At 40.5% G+C, this 20,156-nt stretch overlaps 3 protein-coding genes across 6 annotated transcripts; 1 reads left to right on the top strand and 2 right to left on the bottom strand.

Annotated features, from left to right (window-relative positions):
- Positions 1-287: 287 nt before the first annotated feature.
- On the bottom strand, positions 288-5,333 carry thg1l (tRNA-histidine guanylyltransferase 1-like). Of its 2 annotated transcripts, XM_028415744.1 has the most exons (7): positions 5,088-5,333; positions 4,555-4,759; positions 4,290-4,466; positions 3,520-3,689; positions 3,343-3,431; positions 2,597-2,704; positions 297-2,106 (listed from the first exon to the last, which is right to left on the bottom strand). In XM_028415744.1, the coding sequence occupies exons 2-7, from the start codon at positions 4,746-4,748 to the stop codon at positions 1,945-1,947; spliced, it is 900 nt and encodes a 299-aa protein (XP_028271545.1). In that variant the 5' UTR covers positions 4,749-4,759; positions 5,088-5,333; the 3' UTR covers positions 297-1,944. The 2 variants fall into 2 exon arrangements, with proteins under 2 accessions (XP_028271546.1, XP_028271545.1); XM_028415745.1 differs by lacking the exons at positions 4,555-4,759; positions 5,088-5,333 and having other exon boundaries at positions 288-2,106; positions 3,520-3,594; positions 4,290-4,356.
- A 365-nt stretch (positions 5,334-5,698) lies between these two features.
- On the top strand, positions 5,699-7,457 carry lsm11 (LSM11, U7 small nuclear RNA associated). The gene is made up of 4 exons (XM_028415741.1): positions 5,699-6,181; positions 6,388-6,527; positions 6,644-6,727; positions 6,981-7,457. Exons 1-4 carry the CDS (start codon positions 5,722-5,724, stop codon positions 7,323-7,325), a joined length of 1,029 nt encoding a protein of 342 aa, XP_028271542.1. The 5' UTR covers positions 5,699-5,721; the 3' UTR covers positions 7,326-7,457.
- A 1,140-nt stretch (positions 7,458-8,597) lies between these two features.
- On the bottom strand, positions 8,598-19,669 carry clint1a (clathrin interactor 1a). Of its 3 annotated transcripts, none has more exons than XM_028415697.1 (12): positions 19,464-19,669; positions 16,845-16,949; positions 15,689-15,785; positions 15,354-15,462; positions 14,825-14,989; positions 14,496-14,679; positions 14,131-14,347; positions 13,936-14,026; positions 13,347-13,412; positions 12,566-12,870; positions 10,847-11,057; positions 8,598-10,723 (listed from the first exon to the last, which is right to left on the bottom strand). In XM_028415697.1, exons 1-12 carry the CDS (start codon positions 19,502-19,504, stop codon positions 10,425-10,427), a joined length of 1,890 nt encoding a protein of 629 aa, XP_028271498.1. In that variant the 5' UTR covers positions 19,505-19,669; the 3' UTR covers positions 8,598-10,424. The 3 variants fall into 3 exon arrangements, with proteins under 3 accessions (XP_028271498.1, XP_028271499.1, XP_028271500.1); XM_028415698.1 differs by having other exon boundaries at positions 12,566-12,867; XM_028415699.1 differs by lacking the exon at positions 13,347-13,412.
- Between the last annotated feature and the right edge of the window lie 487 nt (positions 19,670-20,156).

Genomic DNA, 20,156 nt, shown 5'->3' with positions numbered 1-20,156 from the left:
TCATGCCCTGTCGATGTATTTCATTCATTTAAAATTAAGCAGTTTTATTTTTAAGGGTAATATTTAAGGGCTCAGAAATTTTTTGATTAAAAATATGCAAAAATAAACAGAGAATCGCCTCTATGCAAGAAAGCTCCATTCAACACTTCCTATAATGCAATCACCGCTTAAATGTTTCTCTTTTACACTACAAACACGCCGCTTGGTATCATTTGCCAGTTAAATGGACCAGGGGAACATGTTTGCCCACATGGCTGTCACTCATAGTATTCCAAAGACAATAGACACTGAAAGCTGCAGCTGTACAAAAGTAAGGTGGCTTTTAAGAGCTGGTACACAGAGTCATTCCTACAAGGTTTTGGTTACGATGACTGGCCGACTTTCCTCTGTCTTTTTATTTTTTACAGTATTGTATAGTTCTCTGACAAAACTCTTCTAGATTGACAAAAACAAATGTGCAGCAATGGACATTTAGTCTGTCTGTTGTACATTGGCAGTCTTGGAGCTCAAGTTATGATAATCTGGGTGACATCATTAGGACAACTTGTAGCTACTATTGTTGATTTAAGTATTTGGAGCATGAGTAAACAGATACTAGCTGTGCAGCATGTTTTTTTTAAATGTAGTTATTTATTTGTAACACTACAGCAGAAGATGCTGCTGCTGTTAAAGTTTCACATAATCCTCAAGGCTGACTTGAGTTTGAAGTTTGATTTGATGAAGACTCCTTCCTCGGTTTGTTTCTAACCAGCAGGCTTACTGTATGCTTGGACTCAGCATGTAAACATAGGTTGTCCTAAAATACCAGCAGCTCTTGCCTCAACACGCTCCAGTTTCTAGGATTTCCTCACATCAGTCCATATGTTGTGAATGGACCTATTATTATTATAACTGATATAAAACCTGTTCACTACCTCCATTAGAGCAGGCTTCCTTGAAAGAATATGGAGCCACATGCATAGAATGTTCCCCTCTGGTTACACAAAGTAGTACAGTAGCTACATGCTTTTAACAAGGTCACAGAACCAAAAATACAACTCTAGTAACCGAGCCTACTAAAGTATCAACATACAGTAGGCTTCCGCCTCTTCAAGCTTCCAACAGCCATTCATAGTGAGCCGGTCATTTATAAGTGTGATGATAAATATCCCACAGAGCACATGTCAGGAGGATTGAGTGTATGCAGGGTGTGTGAGGTATTCTTAGCGCTGGTGACATTGCAGGCCAGCGAATCCATTCACATCTCTAAATGGTGCCCTGGCAGCAAGACGAGGCCGCTCGTTCCTGGGGAGGTATTGCTTTCTGCTTTACACGGCTTATTTCTACTTCAGCTAAAACAGTTTCCTACTGTAAGTGATATTGATCACTTTGTTGCTTAAAATGTAAACACTGGAAGTGATGAAAGGAAGAACAACTGAGATTCAAAGTCAGAAAGTGCTGTCAAAAAGTCAATCAGCAAAGAAAGCCGATGAAGGCCAAGAGAAAAAAAGTCACACACGCTGATAGATCAAGTGTTGGTAGTAACCTAAATGTCATTCATGATACTAAATGACAATATATTTTTAGAAAAGCAACTTTAGGAGGGCAACGTGAGCCTGACTGGATGAGAAAGGGGTGACCTGGAGCTTGGGGTAGACCATAAACTAATCCGTCTGCTGGGCATGTCCTCAGTGCCCTCTGTTACCAACAATTATAAAATCATCTGCTTGACGTGAGAAGCACCATCATACAATTAAAGCCAGTTCCTATTCTGTGCAAACATGATGACATAAGTTGAAATACATGAAAGTCAGAATAAGTGCCAACAGTGAGACGCCTTCTATCAAGCTTCATGGATGTTTGACACATAGTCAAATATCAAGATGTGCCTCTGGAGACACCGCTTAAATGGATCCACTTCAACTGTTCTATCAGGAGAGTTCAGTTCTGACAATACATGAGGTGTTAGCAGTTGTCGTCCTCCAGGATGTCTGGGTGTTCCTCCCAGAACTGGTCTCCTATAATGTCACAGTGGTAGGCCTCCACCCTTCTCCTGCTGCGTGTGATGGGCACCTCCTTCTCCTCTTCGTTTGGTAACTTCATGCGTTTAGTTGTAGTCTCCTCTCGCTGAACAAACAAACAAAAATCATCACAGATATGATTTATACACATATTATAAAATGGACGTATGCACGAAATAACAGACTGTAAGTGTAAAGGATGTGAAGCCTGTCATAAAAATAATTAATATCAACAAACAAATGTTTGGGACAGTCCTACTTAGTAAGAAACCACTGCAAGACGCATACACTGGGCATTTATGTCGTTATCCAGTTACGCACTCACAGTTAAGTCTTCAGCTAATAACATTAGCCTACCTCCATTATGTCTGCAGTGGACACATTTTTTTCTTCAGGGAACATTGCACTGCTGCATGATACTAATCCCACTCCTTAAACTCCAGCTGTCCCGAAAGGCAGAGTGTGGACCTCTGAGTGACATTTTGTTCTAATGATTTGGTTGTAGGTTTCTAGAATCTCTCCCGATATTAGGCAGATTCCTTTACAGTGAGAAAGTCAGGAAAGTTTTATTCTTTACCTGCTTTACAGATAATTACCTTTTCCCAGATGAGGGCGGTGCCCTTCCTGTGCAGGGCTGATTCATTGTTGTAATTGATGTCAAATTCTGTGAAGAGGATCTCATTTTTATCTGCAGCTAGTGTCCCCTGAAAATACATATATCAAAGTATTAGACATACATGGCAACATCACACCTAGAGTTCTATTACTGGCATGATGTGTAATTTTCTGCAGAATTACCAAAAGGATACAGGCAGTGATGTTATGATCTATTGATAAAACATAAGTAGAAAAAACCCCTAGAGTAGGCAAGGACTAATGTTGCCCAGCTGCAGCGAACATTTCCACAACTCGTCGGCTGATTTCCTCACAGCCCGCCCGAGAACAAAATGACTTCCAGAGAACAGCTGCGTCAGTTCACAGCAGCTGCCACACATAGTGACAGACCTGATGTGTATTTTAATACACAAAATAATCACACTGATGTAGTGGAAATCTAATATTCGCATTATTTTTTTTCATGAATGATGTCCATCAAACCCTATCATTCTTCCTGGCTTGGTTTGTTTTGAAAGAATATAAAGAAATGCACTAAAACATTACATAACCTGAGCAAATCTATTATCCTTCACGTGGTCAACCCCTGTATTATAATCTGCTGCTTGTTCTGTTATTTACAACAGCTCAAAGAGCCAATAAGAAGCTGGAGTATCCTTCTTCGTCTTTACTAAAGTAAACAAATGCATGCACATCACACACACTTTAGATTGCATTTCGCTCTCACCTTTAAGCGATCCTCTGCCTGAGCTGTGGTGAGTCCTCCTTTCAGTACCAACGTCCAAAACACTGTGTTGTACAAATTATTTATGTGACCTGAAAGAAAAACAAAAACAGTCTGACAACTTGTACCCCAGGACAAGCATAAGACTCAAAAATCAGTTGGAGCACAGTGCATACTCACAGTCGGCTTGCCTCCAGCTGAGGTAGTCTCTAAGGTTACGGTTACTGGGATACAGGACCACACGTCCATCGAAGCCTGGCGGGTACAGAAGGGGCTGATCTCCAAAAAACTCCTTCCAGTAAAACACATATGAGGAGGAGAACTGGGAGGCCACGTGAGTCATGAGCTTACTGCCAAAGAAACGAGGAGTTAGACAAAGCCATATAATGTCAGAAGCCTCCAACAGTGATACATTGCAGGGAAGTATATGGCATATATTTGCTGTCAGTGGCTAGATTTCCTCTTATATGTATTCTGTTGTGTGCCGCCAGCAATTATTTCTTGATATGATGGTCAAGGTGCGACAGGCCCCATGGTGCATCTGATTGGCTAGAGAGAGTTTCCTTCATTAACTGGATTGACTAAACGGACCTGTGACTGGTAGAAAAGATTATTTTAAGGTAATAATAATAATTAATTGAATATTTATTTTAGGAGAAAGTCACTTAGCATATTCTGCTAAACAGTATCTTTTGACATCAGCTGTTATATAAGATATATTATTGGTTGGTGTATGTTTTATATTAATCCCTGATGCTGGAGGTTAAAGTACAAACAACTTGGTAAACTACGTTTTTCTACATTAAATGTGCAGTAAATCATCTGAATGTCAAGATTATAGCAGCAATGAGTGACAGCAATGGTTCAGCTGCTTAAAAACACATTGGCCTGATGTAAATTCTCCAAACATTACAGCTTACAGTACAGTAAAATCATACATGCATGCATACCTGGCTCTTCTTTTGAACCAGGTGGAGGTCCTCTTGAAAACAAAGCTGTACTCATCACTTTGTCCATAAGCGATGACAATATCCTCCAGTTCTTCCATGACTGAGCGTGCACTCCTGCTCATCAGTCCCAGGGCCCTGTTGTCATTGGGCTTTGTAAACTTGTGCTGCTCTGCAAACCTGAAATTCAGTTAGAGGCTTCGTCATTTCTCATCTACTGATGCAAAATCACCCATGTCCTCACTGGAATGCAGGGGGGGAAACTCACTTGTGAAAGTTGCGTCCATCCAGTCTGACAACAATATAGCAGTTCCGTAGGCAAGTGTCGTCTGTTTCAAAGTTACGGACATACTCAAACTTACTCTTGGCCATGTTGCTGGAACTGATAAAAAGCCGGGCAGAGGGTGTCTCAAAACAAGACCTTAAACGTCCACCGAGTCTGCAAGCCTTCCCGCTCAGCATGTGCAGTGTCCCTGAAAAAAACCCCACACGCTTTATAATACACAACCCCACTCAATGAAGATTTGCGGCTACTTGACAAGTGTGAAGCCAATATGAAAAGAAGTTGGAATGATGACGGGCTAATAATTACTGTCGCACCCTTGTCAGTTTCACATTAATATTCACCTATTAGCCTACACATGGATGTTGTGGGGTGCTAAACAGTGGTTTAGTTTCGTGGATGCCCGTTTACTTTGCTTATAGAAACACAATTTTTACACTAACATATACATTTTTATTTTGCACGGCATAAAACTACATCAACTAACTACCTAAACATTATTTTATATCTACACTAACCTTTGGTTTGACTCCAGCACGTTGGTTTGTATACATTCCGTCAGCGAATGCTGTCGTAGTGGCACAAATCCCAGGCACGAAAGTTCCGGAGTACGAGCGAGGAACAATGAAGTCATTACAAGCAGCTGATCATTCACTGACGCTTTCTAATTCTCCTTTAACAATCTAATGACCGAACATTAAATTATTCCTACGTCGCGACAAGACATGTTTTATTAAAAGGAAACCGGGTTTCTGTACAAGCTATCAAACTTTGTTAGTGTTTTATCGCCATCTTGTGGTCAAAAGAAGGGACGTTACACGACGTCGTAAAGCTACACCCTCCGACCTGTAGAGGGCGATGTGCAGCTTTAATGGGATCCACCAACACAAGGAAGGAGGAAAAAAACATCATGACCAGGAAGTTATAGAACTTTGTAGTTCTGTTCCAATCATTCAATTTGAAAGTGCAAAATAGACATTTAATGGCAAATAATTACAGTAAAAATCGAAAATACACAATACATACATAATATGGCAGATACGTGCGAGTATGTTGTGTTTCAGAGCAGCAGCGGTGTCGCCGCTTTACTCTGCGACCTAAACTTTCCCATCATGCCTCGCTTCACTGAAACTCTTCTGCGGCTTTTCAAACATGGAGGAGGGGGAAAGAAAATGTGTCAAATCAGACAGTGAAAAGACGGTATCTACCTCCTGCTCGAGCACAACATCAGCACAGGAGCAAGGACCGAAGACAGGCGGTAAAGTTACGGGCGATGGTGCAGATAGTACAGATGTTTGCTCCGATAAGTTTGACCCACTCGTGGCCTTGTACTCCCCGAATGTGCGGCTTCCCGTTCCCAACATCAAGTGCTTCAACAACGTCGCGGAGTACGAGAGCTTTTTAAAGGGCGGCCGGGGCAGAGCCAAGCCGGAAAATGTGGAGAAAAGACGGCTAAAGGCGATGAAAGGGGTGGCGGACCCGGAGCGGATAGAGAGGCTGAAGAAGCTCATGGTGAATAACCCGGTGGAGGAGTCAGAGGAAGGGGAGAGCAGCGGCACGACCCGGAGGAGGAGACAGAAGACACATAAAAATGTCCTGACAAGGATGACCCGTAGGTTCAACACACACACGCACAGACGTCACACCTGTTCCACTGAAAGCTTCATCATTTGGTATCATTTCAGTCACACAAGCAAAGACTCAATGCCTAAAATGCTATTTTTCATTCTTATCTACTTATTTCATATTTTACTACTTTTTTTGTAATATTGTCTTTGTCCCAAGCTGGCTGTGTAACCTGCATGTATGTGCCTGCAGTGTGTAGAGGCAGTCCTTTGGGAGAGCTGTACCGGTGTGTCGAGGAGAGGATCAGGGTCAAAGTTCACATCAGGACCTTTAAAGGACTGAGAGGCGTGTGCTCTGGCTTTGTCGTGGCCTTCGACAAGTTCTGGAATATGGTGAGAGACTCCGCTGGTGTTTATGCGTTACAGTTTTTATTTGTCATGTAATTAATCTGAAATAATCCACCATGTACATGATGTGTTTACAGTGGTAATTGTCTTCTCTTTGGCAGGCTATGGTGGATGTCGATGAGACATACAGAGAGCCTCTGCTTGGAGAGGCGTTATACCATGAGAAAGCCCTCACCGTTTCACGGGTACCTACTAGTTTTTATTGTATATTTAATCAAAATGTATTTTTATAGCAAACATTCTCTGATCTGCTGTCATAAAAAGCCATAATGACTTTTAGTAATGTACAAAAACTGATTATAGAATCGACATTTTCTGATATATACAAAAATAGATTTAGAAAAATAGGATTTGGTCTCATAAAAAAATCTTTATCATGATAACTTGATGATCCAAGTTTTAACCATAAATATTATCATGACTGAAATCTAAATGCAGCTCTTTGAGAAGCTAAATATCCAGGAGAACCCAAGAGGTGATGGGCCAGCAAAGAAGCAGGACACCCAAGAAAAAAAGAACACATATCAACCTGCAGATCCCAAAACTACCCAAAAAGGCTCATCTGTCCAGCCTGCTAGTGTAAGAGGAAGTAGCAGGACAGCAGAGTCCGAGCTGTCAGATGTTGTTAAACAAGATGAACACACAGTCACACTGAAAGCCCAGGATCCGCAGGCTCATCAGAAGAAAGACTCCCAGAGGTACGGCAAAGTCCACACACGCCACGTCAACCAGCTTTTCATCCGTGGTGAGAACATTATTCTGGTAAACCTACAGCCGCTCTGAGCGTTATTTTCTCAAAGATGTGCTGCAAGTTTTGTTAATAATTGCTGCGAGATACTCTCACTTCAGATTCAGGTGAATCTTCGCAGACAGCTGTTATATCATATTGATATGGAGTTTTTTTTCCTCTATCCACCAGAGAAATTATCTTGCTGTTGAGGAATAAAAGCGTATAATTTCTAATTATGGAAATATGTTGCTTTTTTTGTCTGACACTCACCAAAGGAAAATCTGTGTTGTTGTTGTTATTACCCAGCAGGTGGCAGCATAAACATGTGAGCCATCTGTGGTACCATTGTCATCTCACAGAGCTTGTCCCTTTATGTTGCATTTCCCCGTTAGTTTGAACAGGAATGACAGCGCAGTCTCAGCGGACTTCATAAATGCATTATGAATAATTGAGTTTGTGAAGCTGGAGATTGCAGATGGCACTCAAAAGCTGTCATTTGTCTTGACGTCTCAGATTGCTTTTACTCTTTAATGGGCACATTACCCATAAAAGCACAATTTACTGTGTCTCATGAAAGTTGTGAGGATGTTTTTTTTTCTTTTTAAATGACAGAGGTTAGTTGTGGATGATGAGCGGCACAGTATAATTGCATGTTCCAACACAGTCTGGGTCTGAGTTTTATTTTTGTACTTTAGTTTCTTTTAATTTTACTGCAGCAAGATTAATTGACCCTCTTTCCTTATATTTTATGTCAAAAGTGGGGCAGATTCTATCAGCAGCTAGGCTTTTGTTCATCTAATGTATATACTATTACTTTTCATATAATGCATCAGAATATTATTATTAGTATAGCCCATTTAACAGTGCTCTCCAGAGAGGGAAAATGGGGTCAATTGTTTAATGCAATGCCGTGTTTTAGTCGTGTTTGTCACACAAGTGTGTTCCAACAAACCTTGATACAATATGAGAAGGTCACAGCACCAATCGTACTGAGATGAGCCACAATTAGACTGAACAATCTGTCTCGTGTGTTATACCAGTTTAATCAGGCCATCTCTCACCAAGAGAAACTGTGTATTTGAAGAATTAAGGACACAAAGTCAACACTGAAGGCCTTTCCTTATTAACTCAGACGAAGTTAAAGCCCCTACCCAGTAAAATGTAATTTCAAAGTAAAGTGCGGTGGCTTCACTTCTGCTGCTGGAAGCACTTTTGAATAAGGCTAATGACATAGCACACCAAATAACACACACCATTAACAAATTTCAATCAACTGTTTAATGTTGTAGAGAATCTGAATGTGTAAATCAAAACTGAATGCAAAATTTAATTTTCTCAAAGGATTTTCTTTACATTTGCATATACTAGTGTTTCAGTAACAATGCCATTTTAGAGAGGACCAAAACAATTCAAAGAGGAAACAAAACGCATAAAACGATCTACTTATATATATATTAGAAAAACAGCAAAAGATTTTGGTCATTTCAATGCTTCTGACACCGATGCAAGGCTACTATGTGTTAGTGTGTTCCGCCTCTTGAGCCCCTGGGAGAGCAGAGAACACACAACTTGGATCCTCCTGCCTAGAACCCACTGCCTTCTCCTCTGGTCAGTGATTTATTTCTCTCATGTTTAACATACTAGAAATATCAGGCAGCCAAGATTCAATTTTGATTATCAGTCACTCATTACAAAGGTCAGGAGGCAACCACCAACAGGCACTTAAAACCAATAGGGAGCATTGTTCTTAACATCAAACACATAAGGTAGCTGGTGTACAGCTGCATAATTTTGCAACCCCAAGAAACATTTAACTAACATGATCCCAGCTGGTAAAAGTGCTTCCTCTAACACAGTCTTCTGTAACTGATGTTCCAAGACACATGGTGACAATGTTTAAGAGTGCAGTTTTTATGTGCAACACTAATGAAGACTGAGGGTGGAGGTGGAAAGCAGCATTTACAGAGATGCACAGATGTAAAATAACAGAACAGATAACGCATTGAACAGTCTTAATAACAGTCTGAGTCAACACTTGAGGTGCTGAGTTAATAGTTATTTTCCGTCACCAGCCAAAATTGTGTTAAAGGTGCATGGAATGAACAAAACCAGATGAGTGAAGCAATTACATAATTGCATTTGATATCGGTACCCAGAGTACACTTGGCTTGAGGCACGTGTACAAACATACATTATGTTTGTACATAGTACAGAAGCTCTAATCTGGCAGTTGGCTTCAACACTGCACAGTTACATTGTCTCCTTCAAAGAGCTTAAATTAAGAAGAAAGGCTAAAGTCTTTCAGGCACTGCTATAATGAAGAACCCACAACCCTCATGTGAGTCTTCTTTCTATCTACTGATTATCTCATTTGGATGCAAAGAGATTACAATAAACTTCTGAAGTAAAATATATAGCTGTATACCCAAAAGGAAGGCCACAAATGATGGTCGGTTAAAGGATAAATTTCTCTAAATCAATAGCATTCACTGCAAACAATCATTCTTTACTCGTTCTGCGGCACTCACAGCCACATTTGGAGTGTGGACAATTATGTACAAAGAGATGGTGTGCTTCATCATAGGCCTTAATTCATATCAGATTTGGTCTGTATGATATAACTCTTCAATTGTCACTGCCTCTAATGTATGAACTTCATAATTTACTGTACGGGCTGCAGATTTTTATTTACAGGTCAAAGGAAGAGCGAGGACAAAAAAAAGAGGTAACTTGACATTCTTCAGCGTTTGTAGAAAGTTAAAATGGCTGATAATGTTATTCAAACTCATCATTCACTTAAGCTAATCTGGTGATTTGACTTGATTGAGGTTATAAAGCAAATCCCCCTCACATTCTCTCAGTGGCACTCTCTCCCTTCCTCTCACTGACTCATAACCAACCAACAAGGCACACTGTCTTCAGTGTGTCTGTCTGACCACCAGCCCAGACAGATCATTGGTTCAAACAACACACACACAAACAAATTCTCATTATCACTACAACACTTTAAAAACAGAGAGATTGCAGGGTGTTGGTATTTATGATAGTTGATATTATTCAAGTACTCTTTGTTTGCAGCTCATAACAATCCTTCACCAGTGGACGGAGAGACTGCCACCACCCCTCCTGATAATCTTTGCCCTTGGCTTCCATCACTTTCCGAAGTTGCCGAAGTCAGCAAAGGCATCTTGTTTGGACTGTTGGACCATAGCAGGGTTCATCCCCATTCCCATCCCCATCCCCACCCCCATAGTACCAGGCATCCCCATGGTCATACCTCCCTGTGGCACCCCCATGTTCATACCCATCCCCATCATGCCCTGGTTGGGGGCCATGCCCATTCCCATGCCAGCTCCAGGGAGCATCATAGGATTGATGGTTGGTCTGACATTTGAAGGTCCAAGATTCATGCCGGAAAATCCCTGTGAGAGCATGTTGGCAGGTACCTGGCCTGGAGGTAGGAGAAGAATCTCAGTGAATAACAGTGCCAAATCTTAAGTTAATGTGACTGACAGCGAGTTCTGAACGAAACCAACAGTGCCGTTGCCACTTATGTTAGCGCTTGCAATCTCACCGTGTTGGAGGGTGTTGAGGCTGGGCTGACTGGGCTTGGGGGGGTGCATGCCAGGACCCAGGAAGTCAAGGCTGATGTTGACTGAGTGATCTGACCAGGTAGATGGGAGGGATGCTTTGGCTCCTGCACCTTGAGTGGCTACACCCTGCTGCATTGGCTGGAGAGGCTGAAGCGACTGTGGTTGTAGAGGACCACCCATGTTCTGAAGAGGCTAGTGATACAGAGAAGACACTAAATCAGATATAAACAGTAAAAAGACAAAGAAATGCTTCAATAGTGAAATGATGAAAAGCTGCATTTTTCAATATTCAAGTCCCTAAAAACCTTTAGCCTGACCCACTTAACCCTGATACTGTCAGAAGAATCTGCTTGTGTCTCTTTCTGACCTCATTAAAAACATTGCATCTAAAGTAACTGGCATAGAAGGAATAGGTGGGTGTATTTTCAATAAAACAAAGAACAACTGTTTTTTAAGTAGGTCAACAACCTTTTAACATGGAAATACAGTTAACATATGCAGGCTTTTGTTGGGTTTTTACTGTTTTTATAACTCAAATCTCATTCTTCTCATTCTGTGTCAGAGGAGTGGGTGGTTAGTGGGTGGTCTCAGGGGGAGATGAGCATCTGGTAAGGCTGTATGTTTACTCTCCACTATCACGCTTGTTCTCTGTCTTTCAATCACATTATGTACCGTATGTCTCTATCAAACAGTCTCATCTGACTCTGATTCTGGTCAAGCTCATTACAGTACTTTGTTGAGAGGTGAAAGAGAAGTCGTTTAGGGGCCGTCATTACCTTTGCAGAACTAGTCCTACATGCAGGCTTTAAAGAACTGGCCGACTCTACCGTCACATAACTGCAGCTCCAGACACAGCCAGAGTTGCAGTCATTTTCATATCTTCCAATATGTTTTCCCTCATTTGCAAAGTAGAGGTGAAGGCCATGTATTGTGCGAAAAACTAAATGGTAACTATTCTTACAACAAACATTTTGGCTTCAACTATATAGTGTGTAATTATTAATACTATTCAAAATTTTATCTGTCTCCACTATTAAAAAACAAACATATTTATTCTTCTATGAGATATGAAGAATTGCTCATTACAGTGGGCATTAACAATAATAAAAAGTAATAGCTATATAGAGACCTTAACAGAATTTACTGGTCAATTCTGAGGTTTGTGTTTAAAATATTTAAGCTAGAAGCAGTGCAAAGGATGGGTATTTAAAGCCTCTAACCATCATGTTTTATGAGTAATAAATAATGAATAAACCATCTGGTATGCAAACTGGTATATATGCCATTGCTTGAAACTGTGTTCATGCTCTGCTACTGAGTATTATTATATATTATTACATGTTTCTATTTCACAGTGAAGGCACATACCTGACAAGAACATTTTATAGTTACATGGCAGCTGATTCACATTAATATGCCTGCTAATGTACTTTAGCCAGGTCTCTGAAGTCGTGTAAAACCAACCAGTATTTTTACTTATCATGAAAACTATGTTTGAATATGTATGAACCATCCAACATATCTCTGACTGAGGAAAACACATAATCATAAAAATAATAAAACATATCATAAGTGTCGTCTGCAGGGTATTCATCTCCAGGTGTTTTCATTCCATGCCCAACACAAGAGTTTTGTAATGGTATGTATATCAATAAATTATTTAAAAAATAATGTGTGTGCATGAGTGCAATCATGCATACCTGTGACTTAGACTGAGGCAGGACTGTGGTGCTCATGCTCTGTGTGCTGCTCATGCTAAAGTTGAGGCTCTGAGAGGAGGTGAGGGTCTGAGTTGGCCCCATCAAATCAAATAGATCTGCTGAGGAAGGACCGGAGCCTGGCGCTGAGAATGGGCCGGGGGCTGGGGCAGGGGTAGGACCCACTGTCATGGCTCCAAAAAGGTCATTTCCACTGACATCAACATTTTGAGCAGCTGCTGGCATCTGACCTCCAGGAAAGGCGTTCCAATCTCCGAAGTCCCCATTAGTGCTAGAGCCTGGTGCTGCTGTAATAAGAAAGGGAAATATGACAGCTGTATGGATGCCTGGGCTTGAGTTCCAAACAGGGATATTTGTATCACTGTTTAAGCAAGTAAAAAAATCTATATATCTGGCAAAGAAAAGTCAAACAAGCATGCTGTCCTATACACTGAATAATCAATGGGGTCAGTTTAGCTTTATTCAGGTACATTCTTAGTGACCACTGGTACTGCATTTAAAATTTTCATTAAAATGGCCTGCCTTGTTGTCTATTTCCCTCTCTCAGCTTTCTCCACCCCCACCAACTTCTTTCTCTGTCCCTGTCTCTTTGTCATACATAACAGGAGTTGATGTGTGTCTGTTCTTATTATGCAGAGCAGGTAGCAGGCTCCATATGGCCAGGGCTCCCTCCTAGAATCCCTCTGAATATTCTAGCAGTATGGCTGCAAAAAGCACAGCATACACTTGCACACACTAAAACAATAAAATTCTGTAAACCAACCAGAAGCAGAAGACAGGCTTGCAGAGGCAGCAGGTGAAGCGAAGTCAGCAAATCCACCAATTAGGTCTGCATTGAGAAACAGAAATGTGAATTTTAAACAAGTGAGCACCAGGTGTCATTCTGGAATAGTTAGCATTCCTTCAGTGTCAGAAGTGTAGAATGGAGGGGAGGGGTGGAAGCAGCAGATAGGTAGAGGAGACCAAACATCTGTTCAGTGCTCCCGCCCTCACCATTCACTAGGGACTCCTCCAAAAACATCTGGTGCACTTAGTTCATATACATCAACTCCCTCCCCCTGCTGTCCCCAAAATCAGAAGCTAGTGTCAGCAGCTGGGCACCGTCACTTCCAACAGGCCTCAGTGTGTGTGTGTCTGTAGCTACTGTGGGGTTTATTAGTTTGTACACTGAATTAATGGTTTTACAAGGCAAATGTGCAGCTACTGGAAGGGATATTTTTCTTTTTGGGATTCTGGTCTTTGAGCAATTTGTATCTAGAAAAAGAAATGTAATAGATAACCTCTTATCTTTATGCTGGCAAGACAGATAACAAATCCATTTTTATTACACTGAGCGTCAAGTTACATTTTACCTGTGCCAGCAGGCTGTCTAGGGGTGGTATCCACCATTAGTAAGTCAGCTAGGCCAGAACTGGAGGGCTGAGGGGCTGGTGCTGGCTGGGACTGAAATAAAAAACATAAAATAAAAAAAATAAAGTCACAGTACAAATGCAAACAGACCTTATAAATAATGCCTCAATGTCAGCTCTCACACGTGCTCTTGCTACCTGTTTGGTACTGGTATCTGGGCTCCTGTCTCCTGTGTAGTGCGCTGCAGCTCCAAGGTCTACTTTCTTGGACGGTGCCCCTCTCTTTCGAGTTGCTGTTGTCTCTGTTGCTTGGACAATCTGTACACTCTTGGTGGTAACAGTCTCCTCTTCATCTTTAAACTCTTTTCCCTGCTTGCCATTGTGAGACGATCGACCCCACTCCTCATCGTGATCACTGCAGAGAACATAGAGTGGTGTGTAGTTTAACAGTGATGTCAGAACATTTGGCAGCATCAGTAAACCTTCACTGTGTTTATATTTGAAACACAGTTTGTCATGTATAGGTTTGATATGGCACCATACATTTGGTGGCTGTCTCTCACCTGGATCGATCTGGTGAGTCATCTCTTTCCTTCTTCCTAAATCTGCTTATAGTATCATCGATGGTGCTGCCAATTTTATCGCTGATCTCCCCCAACTTTTCACTGAAGGGGAACTGCCCTTTATTCCTGTCCCAGTCATCGTCCCATTTCCCCCGGTTCTCACTGGAGTCGTACCTGTCCCCCGCTAGAGAGGCAAGAAGAACAGAGCTACATTTTTTCCTCATTTTGTTGTTATCAGTCATATAATGAAGTGTCTGTTGTATCTGTTCAGGTTCATGAACTGAATTTAAAAATTAATATTAAATAATTAAGTTGTCTGTTTAACTTACGGTAGCCTCTGTATCCCATACTGTCAGAAGACACTCCAATATATTTGTCTTTGTTTTTCTTCGCCTTTTTCCGTTCTTCCCTTAGCCTGTCATCGTCCTGAACAAACTCTACCATCTCCTTCACCTTCTGACGGACATTTACACCTTGGTCCTTCCCATTTTCATCTAAAGACAGAGGGATGAACGATGAAAATGGAACAAAAATTAGAAACTGTAAGTTATTAAGGATACACTCACAATGCCAATAAATATGAATATGCCAGTACATGGAACCCTGAGTGTCCTGTTTGTAAACACCCTAATATATGCACATCAATGGGAAAAACAAAAGCTGCTTTACAGCTGGTTTGAGGACTAAGCAGTGCTTAGGGCCTGCATCTATTCATTAAAGCTTACACTGAAGCTATTGTTACTGTAAACACTATAATCCTGATGTGCAGGAACAGGAACAGCAAGGTGTTTTTGTCACAAACAAAAAAGATACAGTCCAAAAAACAAAAACAAACAAAAAACCACCACAATACCTTACCTACAAAGTGATAGCTTTCTAATGACCTTAGGTCATACAGATGTTCTCTGGCACTGGTTACAACTCTCTCTGATCCATTCCTGATTAGATGTGCCAGCAGCAGTAAGGCCTGAGAACAGAGATGCACAACAGTAGTTAGAGAAAACGTTTGGTTCAGTTCAGTAAAACAATGTGAAGTAACTAAATTTGTTGATATCATCTTGTCTCTGAGCATGGAGGAAGAATTACAAAGATGAAGGTAAAACCAAATTATTATTAACTTCAGCAAAGTTTCAGGCCTAACCAGAACTGTACTTTGTGTTTCAAGCCTTAGGGGGATGTTGCAAGATTACTACCTTGTAGACTCTCCTCCAGTTTTTCTTGTTGTCCCTCAGCATGCGGGACCACAGCATATTCATAACCTCTGGGAACTGCTCATACATGAAAGTTGCTCTGTTTACAAACAGAAGAAAAAAGAGGAAGATAGTTTTAACTGACAAAAGGTCTAATTTACAATGCATGATGTCATTTGAACTGGTTACTCACTTAGCCTTTGGTAAAAGACTCTTGAGACTACAAACCCCCATGAGCTAAACAGTATTTCAGGAACTACAGGTTTCTTCAGCATTTGCCTTTGTATACTTACTGAATACTAAGAATTCCAAGGATTAGGTAAATCAGACCAATAAAGGGTGAAACCCATATGCCACTTTGTTTATAATACAGTCAAGGTTTTCAGGTTATTTTCTTTTAATTGACTGCTGTGTTAAAAATCTATTGGTCATTCATAAAAAAATCATAAATCCAACACTGGCTGCTTAGAGTGAGCCTGAGCCAAGTTAGTGTGAACTATATTCAATCGAATACCGAGACATCCATGTAGCATAATCTGTATGTTGAGTGAGCAAAAGAACGTTTGGACAATCAATATGATTTCTCCAAAGCAAAAGAGAACAACCATGCAACAGTTAATGCCTGTTTTAGGAAGCTCTTGGTTAGGAGCTTTTAGTGTAATTTATGAGGACTTTCAATGGCAGACTTTCAATGGTAGGCTGCAACCCTTTGTGAATACTGTCCCAGGACTAATTCCAAAGTAGCAAAGACCCTCTTAGTGTTTCGGCTCTTAGTAATTTGTTACAAAGAAACAATAAGCAAGTTTATATATTTACATTATATATATTATATGCAGTACCTGTCTCTGATTAGCAGCATGATTATTAATCAATTATCAGTGACTACATAATTTAAAATTCCCAGATAGCATTCTGAACTGATGATACATGTGTTGCAGGAGTAACACGGCTAATGCTGAGTACTGGTAGTAGCAACAGGAATATACTACCTAGGAACGGGTAGGGCTAATAAAAAATATCTTTGCTGAACTCAAAACAGGTTCCTGTAAATGTAGCAGAAAATGGCTTTATCATGGTCTTTCTGTGGTTTGCTTTTATTCAAATAACCTTGAAGCTTTTCAGTAGGACATGTTAACAGTGCAGCGTTCAGTGTCCCTACCTTGAAATTTCAGTCATCAGCTGTCCTGATGGTCCCCAAGGGTCGTCATTGGTGGCTTCTCTGACCTTAGACTCCACCTCCGAGTAGTTCATCACCACATTGGTTCTATGCAATGAGAAAAATAAGACTTCAGGCTGTGCATGTCTGAATCTAACTGCCAGTCAAATGCAACTGATTAAACAAGCAAAATGCAAATATGCATCCAATACACAAGAACAAAAAGTAAAATGGCTTTGTACAACTGAGTGTGAGTGTTTTTGCGGCTGACATTCTGAGAAACTAATTACAAAGAAAAAGGAACTCAGATAAGAAAAGAGCAACACAGCAAATGGTAGCTCTTTGATGCTAATAGTCTAATATGGAAAGTGTTCTGTAAATATCTCATATCACCTGTAAGTTAATAGAATTTTGTATTTTAAGACAATATATAAAAAAACAAACATAAAGGCAGACTCAATAGCTGTGTGTAACCTCAATAGTGAAGAGAACATGCTACGCAGGAGGAAATGTATTTATCTACTCAAACTGACTATAAAACTTCCTGCAGTTTCTGTTTACCATTGACTTTTCTTCAACCTAGATTACAAACAACACAAGTACAATCAAGAAGTAAACAGGAATCTTTTTTCCAGATAATTAAGCAAACCATCACCCAGCTTTAGTCAAAACCATGGTGAGGCACACGCGGAATTTGAAACTTGCACCTCCTCATCCTTCACTACTGCCACATCAGCAACAAAATTCACAGGGCCTGAAAGAGTAGCCATGATTTGATGGTAGGGTTAACAGAGATACACCCTCTCTGTGGTTCCAAAGACGGGCTGTGTCACTACTCAAAGCTCCAGGCTATGCTCACCCTCTGCTAACATACTGTCTTTTGTAAAGTATTCAAAGACTTCCATTCCAGGTGTTTATTTACAACTCTTGCAGCCTCCTGGCTAGCCCAAGGGCTATAGTAACCTTATTTTCTTAGGAGATCCTGAAAAAGTCTAGTTTAATTCTGGTGGGAATATTAACTTATAGGCCACTAACCTAGAAAATGTTTCACAGAGATAGAGACTTTTTGCATCAATGACAACAAAACACACGATGACAAGATGTAGTGATGCAACAGCTTATCTCTTCACAGAAGCGGTTGCTTTCTTACATATCAGACTGATAAAACGGAAGTTGTGATTCTCTCACAGTGACACACAATCATGAAGGTTTCCGCTGCTGTAGTGCTGTCAAAGCATTTCCCTTGCAGTTACTCAACTGAAATGCAGTTCATTTGTTAAATCATTAAAAAACAGTCTATAAAATAATTAAATACCATTCACCTGCACCTGCAAAAACTTCATGTAAATCACGCAATAGTGATGCTGCATCATGAAACCTTCAGTTTAAGTATAAATCACAAGTTTGGCATGTCTAAAAATAAGTTTATGATAATAATTACAAATAACCCAAAACATATTCACATCTTTTGTTTCTATTAAGAATTAAGAAGTACTTTATTAATCCCCGTGGGGAAATGAAGTCTTAGTAGCAGCATATCAAAGAACAATAAATACATCAATACAAGAAAAACTTGATCTGTTTTATCTGTTAGCTCTTTCATGAAAGTAAGTCCTGAAATCACCCTACAGGGAGACAACCACATCTACAGGACTTCATTCTTATGCAAACTAGTTATTGTCTGGTTTTGTAAAATTAGCCACTAAACGTTTGTAGGGAGGGGGGATTGTGCAATTGTCTACCACAGCCCTACAATACAGCACGGCCTGTTCACATTTAGTCAGCAGCTCAAAGTAAACCTGAGCCCAAAGCAGAACAAAAGGCATACTAAACCCCAAGGTGTTGTCCTGGTTCAGTCTGCTGCAAAAGTAAACACAAACTACCCATGTTTAACTTTAATCATCCAATGTTTGCACTTACATTTACTGCAAAACACTGCACACACTGTCACTGATTTTTAAGTACTTTGACGTAACTCCTATATATCACAATATAGCAATAGTTTTATTATGTGAAGTGATAAAAAGGTGAAAAAATTAGGGTAATTGGACTTAACGTGTTACAGTGCTCGAAAACAGAATAAAGCCAGGCAAAACATTTCCCCAACTAACTCAACTTACACTACAACGTAGTGTGTCATAGTCACAAGTGTCAAAACGACGAAGAGTAAAATTAAGCTCACTTCCAAACGTGCTGTTTAACTTTCCTTACGGTCTCTGGTAATTATTCAGCAGGGGAGCTGTCAAACTAGCTTAGCTGGCTAGTCCAGTCAGCTAGCTATCCTACCAACAGGGCTACATAATTAGCTTGTTAGCTAAGCGAGTTAGCTTGCACTGTCGAACAAAACACACGAACGGCACGCTCAGTCATACAATAACAGCACAAACAACATCGCAGACTAACAGGGCGACCAAGCAAAGTGACCGTGACTAATATGGGACACACATACTTAAGACAAACAGTGTTAGTAAAAGTCAGCTAACTAACTAGCTAATAGCATGCAGCCTAGCTAACTTGTTGGAGTGACGTGACGTCAAAGTTTTGGGTACGTGTCTGTTTCAAACAGGTAAATTACAGACACAACAAAACGGAAAAAGCGAATGATACTTAGGAGGTACTCACGCTTTGTCAACCAACTCCCTAACTTTCCACATGTTCAGCATCTTGGCTCTGCAAAGAGGGGCTTAAAGCCTCGGCAAAACCCTTTACTCCAGACGAACACCGAAAGCAAACCTTGAACTCTGGAAAGTAAACTATTCTTCACCTCTCTTTCAAGGCAGGAGGCGCAAACGCACCACTAGACAGACAGGAAAGGTTACTACGGGAAATGCCCGCGTAACGTCATCAGAACTGCGCTAAAGCAGCATAGGAGTTGTAGTTCCTATTTCCTAACTAGTCTACAGGTGCCACCATTGATACTGTAAGTACTCAGGTTTTGTTTCATGTAGGAACAGAAGCAGTAGAAATAGGAAACAAGGGTAGGGTGACGAGTTGTGAACAGTGCACAACTCATTTGAGATTAAACTGTTCCCTAAGGAGGCTGAGTGTAAAGTTTACCAGTTAAAATGCAATAGATGCAGCTGATTAAAAAAAAAACAGAAGTTCTGCTTCTGTGTTCAGGCCAAGATATAATGTGTGTGACCAGTAAAAACGTTATGTTTCATAAACACATTATTAATACATGAAGTGAGCAGTATATTTATACAGTATGTTGGCTGATACTGTTTTTGACTTGTGTAAATCAACCAATTACTAAATTTATAGAGAAATGTCGCTGACTAGTTCATGTCCCAAAAAACACCGACACACACACAC

The sequence above is a fragment of the Parambassis ranga genome, chromosome 10 (genome assembly GCF_900634625.1).
Source record: "Parambassis ranga chromosome 10, fParRan2.1, whole genome shotgun sequence".
NCBI lineage: Eukaryota > Metazoa > Chordata > Actinopteri > Ambassidae > Parambassis > Parambassis ranga.
Note: the sequence above shows the minus strand (reverse complement) of the source record. Positions and strands in the feature narration are given on the sequence as shown.